General features: G+C 43.6%; 1 protein-coding gene across 1 annotated transcript in view; it reads right to left on the bottom strand.

Moving 5' to 3' along the window:
* LOC124555420 (metalloendopeptidase OMA1, mitochondrial-like) overlaps window positions 1–14,407 on the bottom strand; it is a 100,941-nt gene that overhangs the window by 19,632 nt on the left and 66,902 nt on the right. Inside the window, exon 5 of the mRNA XM_047129325.1 lies at window positions 9,170–9,277. Coding sequence (XP_046985281.1) covers window positions 9,170–9,277 — 108 coding nt within the window. The remainder of the gene's footprint in view (window positions 1–9,169; window positions 9,278–14,407) is intronic.

Genomic DNA, 14,407 nt, shown 5'->3' with positions numbered 1-14,407 from the left:
GGATTTCCTTATTTTTTGCACTTGAAAATGGAATAATATCATCCCGAAACATGTTGTGGCAAGGAGGATTGTTTTATCAGGTTTCCTCATTTTTAGCACTTGAAAATGGGGTAGAGTTGTTCCAAAACATGCTGTGGCAATGATCACATGATTGACAACTGGTATGAATATCCTCAATACTGGAGGAAACAATTTTTGATGGTTAAAACAAACATTGGGACCTTCAAATCCAAAATTACTGATATCGTATATGGAGTGCCTCAAGGTTCCATGTTGGGACCCCTTCTTTTCTTGATTTATGTTAACAATATAAAGTACTGTTCTCCTAATTCTAAGAAAAAAATATTGTATGCAGATGATACATCAATTGTGTGCAAACACAAATCCTATAACAGCCTGGAGGTGCTGTGCAACAGTGTTACCAATGGACCAGCCAAGTATTTCAATGAAGGCACCTATATGAAAGTGCTCCAGGGACTGTAATAATGGAATTTAACACCAGGAAATAAAAAAAAGATTGATATGAAACTATCCATAGGACATGACACTGTAAAAAAAGGAAAAATGGACAAAATTCTTGGGAATCACAATCCAAGACAACCTGAAGTGGGACATGCATACAGATTCCTTAGCCTGTAAACTGTCTAAAAGCAGCTTATGGTTCATTAGTCTCATCAAATTTTAAATAAGCGGTAGAAATGTAGGGTGCAACAACACAAACCAACATCAGCACATTATTAACACTGAAGAAGAAGAAAAAAAACATCAGAATTATTTGTGGTACCAAACCCAGACAATCATGTCAAAACTTGTTTCCAAATTAGGTGTGTTAAACTAAACATAGCTTTGCTTATGAACATAATTAATCCAACCTTAAACACTGACCTACACGAGCATAATACAAAACAAAAAATTAATATACCATGTAAATAGCCACTGAACAGCACTACATGGAAAAAAAATGAACTCCATGCTGGGCTGGCACTAGACAATACCTTACCAAGAAGTCTCACAATCTTCCTACCAGCAAATTAAAAGAGCAATTAAAAAGGATTTTAATTGAAAATCCATTTTATTCCCTAAATGAATTTTTTATCTTTACAAAATACACTTTTTAAGTATGTCAAAGCTCATAGTTTTAGGTAATTCACAAGTAATCTAATCATACTAATATTTTTCCAACACTGTTATTTGTGTATTAACAAATTTAAAATCTATTAAAATGTAAATTTATTGCTAAACAGAAATTCTTAATTTATAATTCATAAACTGACATATTCAGAAGAATATGTCTGTGTGATGTTCTGAAACTGTATTATTTCTAGATATTATATTTGATTACTTGAAGCTGAATAATAATAATAATAATAATTATTATTATTATTACTATTATTATTATTATTATTATTATTATTATTATTATTTGGCCAATAATCTGAATTGCCATTTCCATTTAAGCAATTTGCATTTTTCATACAGCAGGTTCAATGAGACTGGAATGGCCAATATAAAGTATTTAGCAGAGATAAAACAGGGCATTATTCTGTGTGTGTCCCACTGGTAATAACTCACACTTACTGGATTGCCCCCCGCCCCCCCCTTTCTTTGGGGGGGGGGGGGGGGGGACGCTCAACTACTAACAAAATAAAAGAGTTAGATCTCTTTGGACAAGTCAGTCAATGTAATAAAACGAAGGACACGAGCAGCTGCTCGAGCGTCATCAGTTAAAAGTTCCTGTAAGGTAGACGGCAAACACAGGACAACATGAGAGTGAATAAAACGGGGACAGGACAATAAAACATGGTGCACTGTCAATGGATGACCACAGGGGCACTGTGGGGCGGTGGCTAAATCGGCAATGCCCAATCCGCAACCTGGCCAAAATGACCTCCTCTTGCCGGGAAGGGCATGAGGACGTCGTCCAAGCCGTCGGGATCGGTTTGATGGCCCTAAGCTTATTTTCATGGAGAGAGGACCAAGCCTCATGCCACAATGATGAAACGCACTGACAAAGAACCTCACTAACATCAGTTGATGGGACACAAAAGGAAGCTGTCCGAGGCAGTAGGACAGCAGCCTTGGTCGCAACATCAGCAGCTTCGTTCCCAGGCACACCAATGTGGCCAGGAATCCACAAAAAAAAAAAAAAGGACACGTAGGCCGGTATCGGCTAGTGACTGAAGCGACCGTTGAATTCATTGCACAAGAGTGTGGTCCGAATATGGGTCACGGAGACTCTGAATGGTGCTCAAAGAATCAGAGCAGACGGCACAGCGATAATGATGATGGCGGCGGATATACTGAACAGCCTGATAGAGAGCAAAAAGCTCAGCTGTAAAGCTTGAACACTGGTCAAGGAGCTGGTATTCAAAGCTATCATCCCCAACGACAAACGCACATCCAACACCAGCAGTAGTCTTTGAGCCATCTGTGTAAATAAAGACGTTATTAGCAAGCCTTGAACCAAGTTCAACAAACCTCGAGCGGTATATTGAATCCGCGGTCCTCTCCTTTGGGAGTGAGCTGAGTTCAAGGTGAACGCAAACCTGAGCCTGAAGCCAAGATGATGTCGGGCTCTCACCTACTTGAAAAGTCGTAGGGAGGGTAAAATCAAGTTGCTGAAGCAGGCGACGAAAGCGAACTCCAGGAGGTAACAGGGCAGAGACATACAGCCCGTATTGGCAGTCGAGAGAGTCGTCAAAGAAGGAGAAATATGACGAGTGGTCGGGCAATGACATCAGTCGGCAGGCGTACCGACAAAGCAACATATTGCGCCGGTAGTTCAGCGGTAATGCGGCAGCTTTGGCATACTGACTTTCGACAGGGCTGGTGTAGAATGCTCCAGTCGCCAGACGTAACTCCCGGCCGGGCAGAAGAGTAGACAAGCTCTCATAATCCAGCTTTGATCGGACAATGGACCGATATAAGCGAAGGAGGACCATTTGATCTGCTCCCCACGATGTACCGCTGAGCACATGGAGGACATTTAGGGAATGGGTACAACGAGCAGCCAAGTACAACACATGTGGAGACCAGCAAATTTTCCTGTCAAATGTAAGACCTAAAAATTTTGTTGTCTCCACGAATGGGAGAGCAACGGGACCGAGATGTAAGGATGGTGGAAGAAACTGTTTGTAACGCCAGAAGTTCATACAGACCGTTTTCTCACCAGAAAAACATAAACCGTTAGGGACACTCCAGGAATATAGACAGTCTAGACAACGTTGAAGACAGTGCTCCAAGAGACATGTCTTCTGAGCGCTGCAGTAGATCGTAAAGTCGTCCACAAAAAGGGAGCCTGAAACGTCAGCTGGAAGGCAATCCATTATTGGATTGATAGCTATGGCAAAAAGGGCCACGCTCAAAATGGAGCCCTGGGGCACCCCATTCTCCTGGCGAAAGGCATCTGACAAAACAGAACCCACATGTACCCTGAACATTCGATCCATTAAAAATGCATTAATGAAAAGAAGGAGGCGACCGCGAAGGACCCAAGTGTGCATGGTGCGGAGAATGCCTGCCCTCCAACAGGTGTCGTAAGCCTTCTCCAAATCAAATAACACAGCCACCGTATGGCGCTTATGCAAGAAGTTGTTCATAATGAAGGTCGACAAGGTAACTAGGTGGTCAACAGCAGAGCGGCGCCTACGAAAGCCACATTGAACATTGGTAAGGAGGCGTCGAGATTCAAGGAGCCAAACCAATCAAGAATTTACCACGCGCTCCATCACCTTGCAGACGCAGCTGGTAAGGGAGATGGGGTGATAACTGGAAGGAAGGTGTTTGTCCTTTCCTGGTTTGGGTACGGGAACAACAATTGCTTCACGCTAGCGTGTGGGAACATGACCTTCAGTCCAGATGCGATTATAGGCGCGAAGAAGAAAGCCTTTACCTGCAGGAGAAAGGTTCTTCAGCATCTGAATATGGATACCATCGGGCCCCGGAGCAGAGGATCGGAACAGGGCGAGTGCACTTTTGAGTTCCCACACGGTGAAGGTGGCATTGTAACTTTCACAATTCAAAGACTGGAAAGAAGGTGGCCGTGCCTCCTCTGCTTGTTTTTGGGGGAGGAAGGCAGGGTGGTAATGCGCAGAGCTCAAGACCTCTGCGAAAAAGCGGCCGAAGGCATTTGAGACATCCTCAGGATCCACAAGGACTTCATTTGCTACACTCAGGCCAGAAATCGGGGAGTGGACCTTGGTGCTAGATAGCTGGCGCAGGCCACCCCAGACAACCGAAGAAGGAGTAAAACTGTTGAATGAGCTAGTGAAAGCCACCCAGCAAGCCTTTTTGCTTTCTTTGATAACGACGACGACATTCTGCACAGAGTCATTTGTAACTGATACAGTTCGCCATCATAGGGCGGTGTTGGAAGGTGTGTAAAGCACGTCGCCGAGCACGAATAGCGTCGCTGCATGCTGTAGTCCACCAGGGGACTGGAACTCGACGTGGAGAAGAGGAAGTACGAGGGATGGAATATTCAGCAGCAGTGAGAATAACGTCCGTGAGGTATGTGACCTGACTATCGCAGCTGGAGAGGGTTTGATCATGGAAGGTCGCCAGGGAGGTGAAAAGCCACCAGTCGGCTTTGGAGATGTTCCAGCTAGTGGAATGTGGAGAAGGGGTGTGATGCAGGACATGGATTACGCACGGAAAATGGTCACTCGAGTATGTGTCAGATGGAGCATACCACTCGAACCGACGTGCAAGTTGGATATTGTGAGGTCCAAGTGGGAATAGGTATGCATTGTGTCTGAAAGGAAGGTAGGTGCACCAGTATTTAAGCAGACTAGATGGAGGTGGTTGAAAAGGTCTGCCAAGAGGGAGCCTCTTGGGCAGGATGCTGGAGAGCCCCAAAGGGGATGGTGGGCATTAAAGTCTCCAATCAACAAAAATGGTGTAGTAAGCTGAGCAATCAGTTGTATCACACCTGCCCTAGTAAAGGCAGACAATGGAGTGTAAACAGTACAAATGGAAAATGTGGAAGTGGGGAGAGTAATTCGGATGGCAACTGCCGGCAGATTTGTATGCAATGTGATTGGATCATAGTAGACATCATCCCGAACCAGCAACATGACCCCTCCGTGAGCCGGGATACCTGCCACAGGGGGTAGGTCAAAATGCATGGAGGTATAGTGCGTCAGGTCAATACGATCACATGGCGTAACTTCATTTCTTGGAGACCTATGACAAGCGGGCAGAGCATTCGAAGGAGCAATTTTAGTTCCTCTCGGTTGGACCGAATGTCGCGAATATTCCATTGAAGAAGTGCCATTGGGAAAACGAAAATAAAAAGAAGAAACAAGAAAGGGTCACCTTGATGGCTGCTGAGGGCCTGGCTTCGAGGGAGCACTGCTGCTGCAATCGATAGGTGGTGAGTCATGGTCCATCAACTCAACAGTTGCGTCTGCCACCTTCCTGAGCTGGTCAGGAGGGGCAGCTTCCTCCGCTGGTGAAAGGCCAGATGAGCGGCTACCAGCAGTGTGGCCTGGCGAAACAGAGGATGGCCAGGGACGACAACTGCTGGGTGGTGCAGGAGAAGAAACGCACCTCGGCAGAGATGGAGAACTCTTTTTTCTATGAGCCTTCTTTGAAGAATTACGTTTTGTCGAAAGAACAATTGATGGCTGTGAAGTTTGTGCACGCAAGAAATCTTCATGTGTTGGTTCTTTTTTGAAGGTCCGAGCATCTGATTTAGAGGTCCTCGTCTTAGCAGTAGCAGATGATGATGATTGAGCCTTAGGGTTGGTGGGAGGAAGAGGAGACGTTGATCGGGCGATCTTACCACTGGTCAAACTGACGATCGAATCGCTAAATGTTAGATCGCATATCTGTGTAGTGACCTCCCTGGTAGGCAAAGGAGAGGCGAGAACAGTACTGTATTGACCTGCCGGAAGCACAGTGGGCTTTCTGCTATTGAATAACTTGCGAGCAGCCGCGGTCAACACCTTCTCTTTCACTCAAATTTCCTGTATACTTTTCTCATCTTTGTAGATGAGGCAGTCGCGAGAGGAGGCAGCATGGTCGCCCATACAATTAATGCAACGAGGGGACAGAGGTGGACAGTCACCCTCATGGGTGTCCCTGCCACAGGTAACGCATTTAGCCGCACTTGAACAAGACTGCCATGTATGGTTAAACTGCTGACATTGGTAACACCTTGTAGGGCTCAGTACATACGGCCAAACAGAAATGATCTCATAACCCACTTTAATTCGTGAAGGCAATTGCACATTGTCGAATGTCAGGAATATGGTTTGGGTTGGTATGAGGTCCTTGTTGACCCTTTTCATGACCGGGTCGGTATGAGGTCCTTGTTGACCCTTTTCATGACCCGATGGACGGCCATCACTCCCTGATCAGAGAGAAAAGACAGAATCTCCTCATCAGTTAGTCTTTCAAGTGATTTGGTATACACCACACTATGCGACGAATTGAAGGTGCGGTGGGCCTCCACCCATACAGGAAATGTGTGTAAGAGAGTGACTCGAAGTAATTTTTGGGCCTGGAAGGCACTCTCTATCTCCAACAGCAAGGTACCATTGCGCAACCATGTACAAGATTTCACTGGTCCTGCAATCATATCTACACCCTTCTGAATGACGAGAGGGTTGACTGTTGAGAAATTGTGACCGTCAGATCTTGTGACAGCAAGAAACTTCGGTGCTGGTGGTAGAATTTTCGGAACAGGAGTTGCATCTAGCTTTCTTTTTTGGGCAGACGACAGGGAAGAAGAAGAAGAAGAAGAAGAAGAGAAATCCATTGCGGATGAATACCCCATGATTGTCAACGTCTCCGTTGGGGTGCTCCTTCCTTGTGGGGGCCCTCTCAGAGGGCACTCCTGCCTTAGGTGATTGTCCACACCTCAGGTCACAACTCCCGAGAAACGAACGGAGGGACCAATTGGCACTTTTGGAAGGTAACAGCTCAGGCAATCACCCCTCCCTGGGCCTGGCCTTTACCAGCGGGTACGTGCGTGCCTTACTTGTCTACCCAGGGTGGAGAATTACACGTTACCCCCGTCACCAGCTACGCGTGCGTACGCGTGGGTCGATCTTCAGACATGCACAGGGAGGAAAGAAGAGAGGAAAGAGAGAGAGGGATAGAGGGATAGAAGAAAGAATCTCAAATGCCGAAGTGGAGAATAAGACATGGAAAAGAAGACAAGGAGAATAGGGCAAGGAGAATAAGGTAGAGAGAGAAGTAAGGGCATGAAAGCAAGGAGAAGAGTGAATGCAGGGAAAGACCAATAGAGGAAGAAAGCGTGAGGAAGGAGAAAAACAAAGGAAACAGGATCCTGGAGTTTTCAAACGTCCGTCTCCGTGCGAAGGCTCGATACATTACTCCCAAGAAGAGGGAGTGTGAAGGAGAGGTAAGGGGGGGGGGGGGAGGATTGGGGACGAGGAGGGATGGGGAAGGGGGGTAGGGCAGCCCATAAAGAAAGGAGAACGGCACTAACTCGGGGCCCCGTGCTCGCCACGCACGCATCCACAAGAGATTTGTGGACCCCCGGGGGGGGGGGGGGGGGGGTTCTGGATTGTGATATTGAATTAATTACAAGACCCTGACTATGCAGCTTGCTCAAATATATTGTCACAAAGAAGGGTAAATACCACAAGCAGCCATAGGCCTAACCACAGTTACCAATGCAGAATCCTTGCCATCATAACACTCTTAAGCAGTGAAAAAACTGAAATTTTGACAAGTATTATGCTAAATATAATAACAATGAGAACAGACAGTTCCATGAAGCCAAAGTTTTACAATGTCACACTGGTATACTTGTTAAAATCAGAAGAGAGAGGATCTTTAGTAAAAGTGATTCAGATCTATAGTATAAATATCTCTGATAAAGTATGTTATGCTATTACTCCACGTAACATTGCAGACACACTGTTCATCTACCCCACCACATTAATCCAACATCTGTTGCTCAGATGCAAAAATTACACACTATGACTCTTCCTGTACTGGGCAAATACTGTTAATGAAAATTCCTTCACTCTGTAAATGATCCAGGTGTCTTGGCCAACCATAGACAACAAGCAACCCACTCTTAAAACCTATATGAAATTGCACTCAAAACTGAATTCCAAATCTAACATGTAAATACACAATTTGCAGAAGGGTCTCCATTATACCTAGTCAACCTTTAGCAACTCGGTTATGCAAAGAAGCTGAAATCTGAATTCAAATATCTAGTAGAAATCCTCAAGATTACAAGGCACACCCAGAAAGTAATGCAATTATATATGTAAAAAGCATGTTATCCAAGATATTGTTGCAAACATTTCAAATCTTTCAAGTAGTCCCCTCTGGCATCTACACATTTTTTTCAGTGAATATGCCATAGAAGTCTGCATTGCTACAGTGGTCACAGAACTGACTACTTTGAGGTCGGTCTTGATGCTCCGGAACATAAAAAATTCTGTCAGGGCCAGGTCGGGACTGCACGTTGGCCAGAAACTACCAAAAAATGCAGAGAAGTATGGATGGGAGCACTATCGTGGTGTAACTGCAGGTTTTGACAATCTCCCTTCCCATTTAGGTGAGCCTTTTTCTTAACCTATTGGAATACTGAGAGTTTCTGCTATCATTTTCATACTCATTTGACGGTCAGAATTCATGAGATCACTTTTGCTAGTCAAGATCCTCCTTAAATGACTTAAATTAGCACATAACTGTCATACTGTGTTGTTCAAATGCTGACTCCATCACATGACATACACACTATCCAGAAACAGCATCCCGATACCAGCAAAGGTTCGAGTGGATTGGGCAAGGCAGTAATTGAAAGTTAAGAGTCTCTCTGATCTAACCCAGCAGACTGGACCAACATTACTTTGCACAAACACTTTGTAAACTGCAAAGTTAATCTAGAGAGTATATAAAAATTAAAGAATACCTGTAGGATTACCTAAAATAGAAAAAACAATATAATCAGTACCCTGGAATAGGAAACCTAGACACTGCAATCTGGTAATTTATCTTGAATCGTTATGTGTATGAACTTTAATTTTCTATAGGAACTTTGATAATTGCAGACAGATGGCTGATTAAGGATATAGGAGCAAGAAACTCAAATGTATTGGGGTTTATGATCATATACTACATATTTTGGCAGGGAACTTCACAGATGAGGATTTCTTTTGAAGGCGAAAAAACTTACCATATGTGACAGAAGTACATGTGCTACTTCGTGAGATATAATAATCCCCAGCTGGTCTATGCTATTGCACACTGTCAGCATTCCCGTAAATATAAATATTGTGCCATTCTGAAAGTGAAAGAAATATGTAGGTAAAAAGCCAGTATATGTACAGTTTACTCCTACAGATACATAAGGCAACTTTCTGTAAAAATAAAAATGACCACCAAAAGAAAATTAATAAAATATTACAGAGCTGTTGTGGATTCTTTCTTTGCATACATCAGAGGACATCTAAGTGTCTATCATTTTTATACCATGGACACACCGTGGAGAATTACTTTTCCTAGCATTAATCTGTTTTGCATCACCTCAGTTCTAAGAGTTAAGGAAACTGTACAGGAAATCGGAATAGAGATCAACGTAAACATCATTTCGCCCTTTTTATTGCTCATGAAAACCACACATTGCATGTTGTACCACCAAACGGAGATACCTTCAGAGGTCGTATCCCAGATTGCTGTATGCACCAGTAGCACATCCTCTTGCACTGGTGCATGCCTGTATTCACCGTGGCAAACTATCCACAAGTTCATCAAGGCACTGTTGGTCCAGATTGTCCTACTCATCAATGGTAATTCAGTGTAGATCCCTCAGAGTGGTTGGTGGGTCACACCATCCGTATCAGTCCTTTTCAATCTATCCCAAGGCATGTTCAATAGGGTTCATGTCTGGAGATCATGCTGGCCACTCTAGTCGAATGATATTGTTATCCTGAAGGAAATCATTTACAAGATGTGCACGATGGTGGTGTGAATTGTCGTCCATAAAAACGAATGCTTCGCCAATATAGTGCCAATATGGTTGCACTATTGGTCGAAGGATGGCATTCATGTATCATAGAGCCGTTACGGCGCCTTCCATGACCACCAGCGGCATATGTCAGCTCCACATAATGCCACCCCAAAACATCAGGGAACCTCCACCTTGTTGCACTCACTGGACAGAGTGTCTAAGTTGTTCAGCTTGACTGGGTTGCTTCCAAACACATCTCCGACAATTGTTTGGTTGAAGGCATATGCGACACACATTGGTGAAGAGAACGTGATGCCTGTCCTGAGAGGTCCATTTAGCATGTTGTTGGACCCATCTGTACCGTGCTGCATGCTGTGGTTGCAAAGATGGACCTCGTCATGGATGGCGGTAGTGAAGTTGCGCATTATGCAGCCTATTGCGCACAGTTTGAGTCGTAATACAACGTCCTGTGGCTGCACGAAAAGCATTATTCAACATGGTGGCGTTGCTGTCATGGTTCCTCCGAGCCATAATCCATAGGTAGCAGTCATCCACTGTAGTAGTAGCCCTTGGGCAGCCTGAGCAAGGCATATCACTGACAGTTCCTGTCTCTCTGTATCTGCTCCATGTCCAAAGAACATCGCTTTGGCTCACTGCGAGACGCCTGGACACTTCCCTTGTTGAGGGCCCTTCCTGGGACAAAGGAACAATGCGGACATGACTGAACCACGTTATTAACTGTCTAGGCATGGTTTAACTATAGCCAACATGAGCTGTGTACCTCCTTCCTGGTGGAATGACTGGAACTGATCAGCTGTCGGACCTCCTCCGTCAAATAGGTGCCTCTCATGCATGGTTGTTTACATCTTTCGGCGGGTTTTGTGACATCTCTGAACAGTCAAAGGGACTGTGTCTGTGATACAATACCCATAGTCAACATCTATCTTCAGGAGTTCTCGGAACCAGGGCGATGCAAAACTTTTTTTGGTATGTGTATGTTCATCAATGGTGTTTACTAGCCTCAGTTATGTAAACAATATGCACAGCTAATACAAAAGCTGATCAAAGTAATCTGTTCGGGAAGCAATACATGTTCAAATAATTAAAGTTTAATCCAAGTGTATTGTGTTAGTTACTGAACAACCTGATTACAAATCTAACAATTTTCAGGGAGGTGTGTCAAGAGTACTGTGTTAATGAGGAACTACTGTCATCGACCAGGTTAGTTAACACACATACGTACTGGAGAAATAAGCACTAAATGTCATGAGAGGCACACCTGCCACTATAAAACGAGGTGAGGAGTACTGTGTTGTCAGTAGAGAAACAGTAACAACAAAATGGGTCACTCAGTGACTTCGAACATGGACTAGTCATTGGATGTCACCTGAGTAACAAATCCATCAGGGATATTTCAGCCCATTTAAATCAGCCCAAATTGACTGTCGGTGGTGTGATTATGAAATGAAAGCGCAAAAGAACAACCACCAAGAAAACCTCACATACTGACAGGCAGGGTCCAATGAGCATTGTGGCGGATGGTTGTAGAAAATATCACAAAATCAGCAGAAGAAATCACTTGTGAGTTCTGACATGCTACCACAGTCCAGCTTACACAATGTCTGTGTGTAGAGAGCTAAAAAGAATGGGGTGCAATGGTTGAGGAGCTCCTTATAAGCCACAGACTTCTGTAGTCAGTGCTAAGCAATGCTTGAGTGGTGTAAAGAGCAACATCACTGGACAGTGGATGACTGGAAATAAGTGATTTGGAATGATGAATCATGCTGTAACCTGTGGCAATTCAATGGAATGTGTGGTTTTGGCAAATGCCTGAAGAATGTTACGTGCCACTGTGGTGTCACCGCCAGACACCAAACTTGCTCGGTGGTAGCCTTTAAATTGGCCACGGTCTGTTAGTATACGTCGGACCCGCATGTCACCACTATCAGTGATTGCAGACCGAGCGCCGCCACACGGCAGGTCTACTCTAGAGAGACTCCCTAGCACTCGCCCCAGTTGTACAGCCGACTTTGCTAGTGATGGTTCACTGTATACAGATGCTCTCATTTGCAGAGATGACAGTTTAGCATAGCCTTCAGCTACGTCATTTGCTACGACCTAGCAAGGTGCCATATTCAGTTACTATGTCTTCTGAACAGATAATATTGTGACTCATGTACCGTCAAGAGCGACGTTCTTCATTAATGGATTAAAGTTAAATATCAAACTAATTATGTCCACTTTCTGAATTCTAATTCCTTGTCATGTTCCAGACCTCACGTCAGTATAGTCCTTCCCTCTTCACGCCAGCCTGCGTGAGCTAAAACGCGTGCATTTTGGCCTCCACTAGTAACACGGTGTTGGCTCTTCTGCCAACACAACAGCCACCATGTGTAGAGCCAACAGTGAAATATGGAGGAGGTGACGTTACGATCATAATAATGCACCCTATCATAAATCAGCAACTGTGACACAATGATTTGCACACAATAACTTTTTTGAAATGGATTGGCCTGCCCAGTGTCCTGACATAAACCCAACAGAACACCTCTGAGATGAGTAAGAATGTGCACTTTGCACCAGACTGCAGCCTGCAACATCACTATATTCTCTAGTTTTGTCCCTTAAGGAAGAATGGACTGCCGCTCCTCCACAGACATTCGGACACCTCGTTGAAAGTGTTACCCGTAAAGTTAAAGCTGCTTCAACTTTTGCAGTCCTGTTTTCCTCAGTTGTGTGTAATATTATGGTATATTGACAATTTTTACTTTATGAACCGTCTGACTACAACCGAATGAAACAATTTTCATGCCATATGCATTTTCTACATGTTAAATAATACGTAGAAAATCGTCCATGCAACCTGTAAGTACATTTCAAAATATTACTACATAGTAGCAAAAACTAACCACCAGAACTGTTTATAACCTATAGGTACATTGACCAAAATTTAAACTAAATAGCAAAAATATGTACATATTCCAGGCCACTGACAATGCCTTGCAGAAAATAAAGGCAAAATGCGAATGGCACGAAAATTGTGTTTCATTCAGTTGTAGTCAGACAGTTCATGAAGTCAAAATTATCAATATACCGTAAAGTTAAAGCTGTCACAAAGGTGAAGGGTGGGCTTTTGATCAGTCAGTGTATAATCTGTATTATACGTTCGATTCTTTCTAATCATCAGTTTTGAAACTTGTAAAGCGACAAGACCTGCAATCTATGAATATGAGGTAGTGTTAAGTCAATTAGTGACCTGAACAAAAGAGCTTTCCTCATCCATACACTAGTATGGAGTGCCATTATAGGATCCACTGCCATATTAGGCAGGAATAGATGATCAACTGACTCATAAGGTTATAGGTCTCAGATTCATGCTTATACAGTCAGCTTCAATTTGCCATTCATCAATTTAATGTGTGTTATAAAATATTAGTATCAAAAACTGCATTACTTAAACCACTATTTAATGTTTCATAATGATCTTCAATTACAGTGAAAGTAGACATCAACTGATGGACTCAGTCACAATATTTTCACATCTTTGCATTTTAGTGACAGGTAAACGAGGGAAGTGCAGAATGGTTTCCTTTGATCAAAGAAATTTGAAAAAACAGGATTCATATTTTCAGTGAACAATTTCCTGTCATCCATTTAAGTGCCTGCATGAACAGTAAGTAAAATGATAGAATATTTCCTTTTCATCAGCTACTTTCATTTATACCTATGTAGACAGGAATATGCACATTCTGTATTTCATTTAACTTTTTCATATTTTAAAGATTCCAAATTGTTCAGAACCTGTGGTCTGCTTTCAATGCAACTTTCTGGAGCTATTATTAAACACAGTTGGTCTTGGCAATTCCAAATTTCCATGCTCACTGCATATTCCCATGTGTTGAATTATATATTTAAACTCATGGAAAGCTCCTCCAATTTCCTCAGATGAATTGAATGTATGGAACTGACTACACATGTAATTCACATCTGTCTCAGAATACTCCACAGAAAAAAAATGTTTAGTTGCATTACTTTAATTCTGTACCATTATGCTTTTAATATAACTGCCTGTTAAGTAGGGCAGCAAATCAATCATTTCCTAACGCACTATACTTTTCGGTGTCAACAAACTTTTTCTTTAATAATTGGTGTCAAAATTTTGTGATTCACCAGCATATCTATAGGTACGATAAACAAATTCACACAACACAATTGTTGTTTGATGCATTTAATTTTAATATGGAATCTGGACATCACTGAAACTACAAGACTGATGTTTGTTAAAAACACTACATAAAGAAACAGGGAGGGGGAGGGGGGAGGGGGGAGGGGGGAGGGGGGAGGGGGGAGGGGGAGGGGGAGGGGGAGGGGGAGGGGGAGGGGGAGGGGGAGGGGGAGGGGGATGGGGAGGGGGAGGGGGAGGGGGATGGGGAGGGGGAGGGGGAGGGGGGAGGGGGAGGGGGG

This window comes from Schistocerca americana, chromosome X, assembly GCF_021461395.2.
Source record: "Schistocerca americana isolate TAMUIC-IGC-003095 chromosome X, iqSchAmer2.1, whole genome shotgun sequence".
Classification (NCBI taxonomy): Eukaryota; Metazoa; Arthropoda; class Insecta; order Orthoptera; family Acrididae; genus Schistocerca; species Schistocerca americana.
The sequence above is the reverse complement of the archived record's forward strand: the minus strand, read 5'-3'. Positions and strand labels throughout refer to the sequence as shown.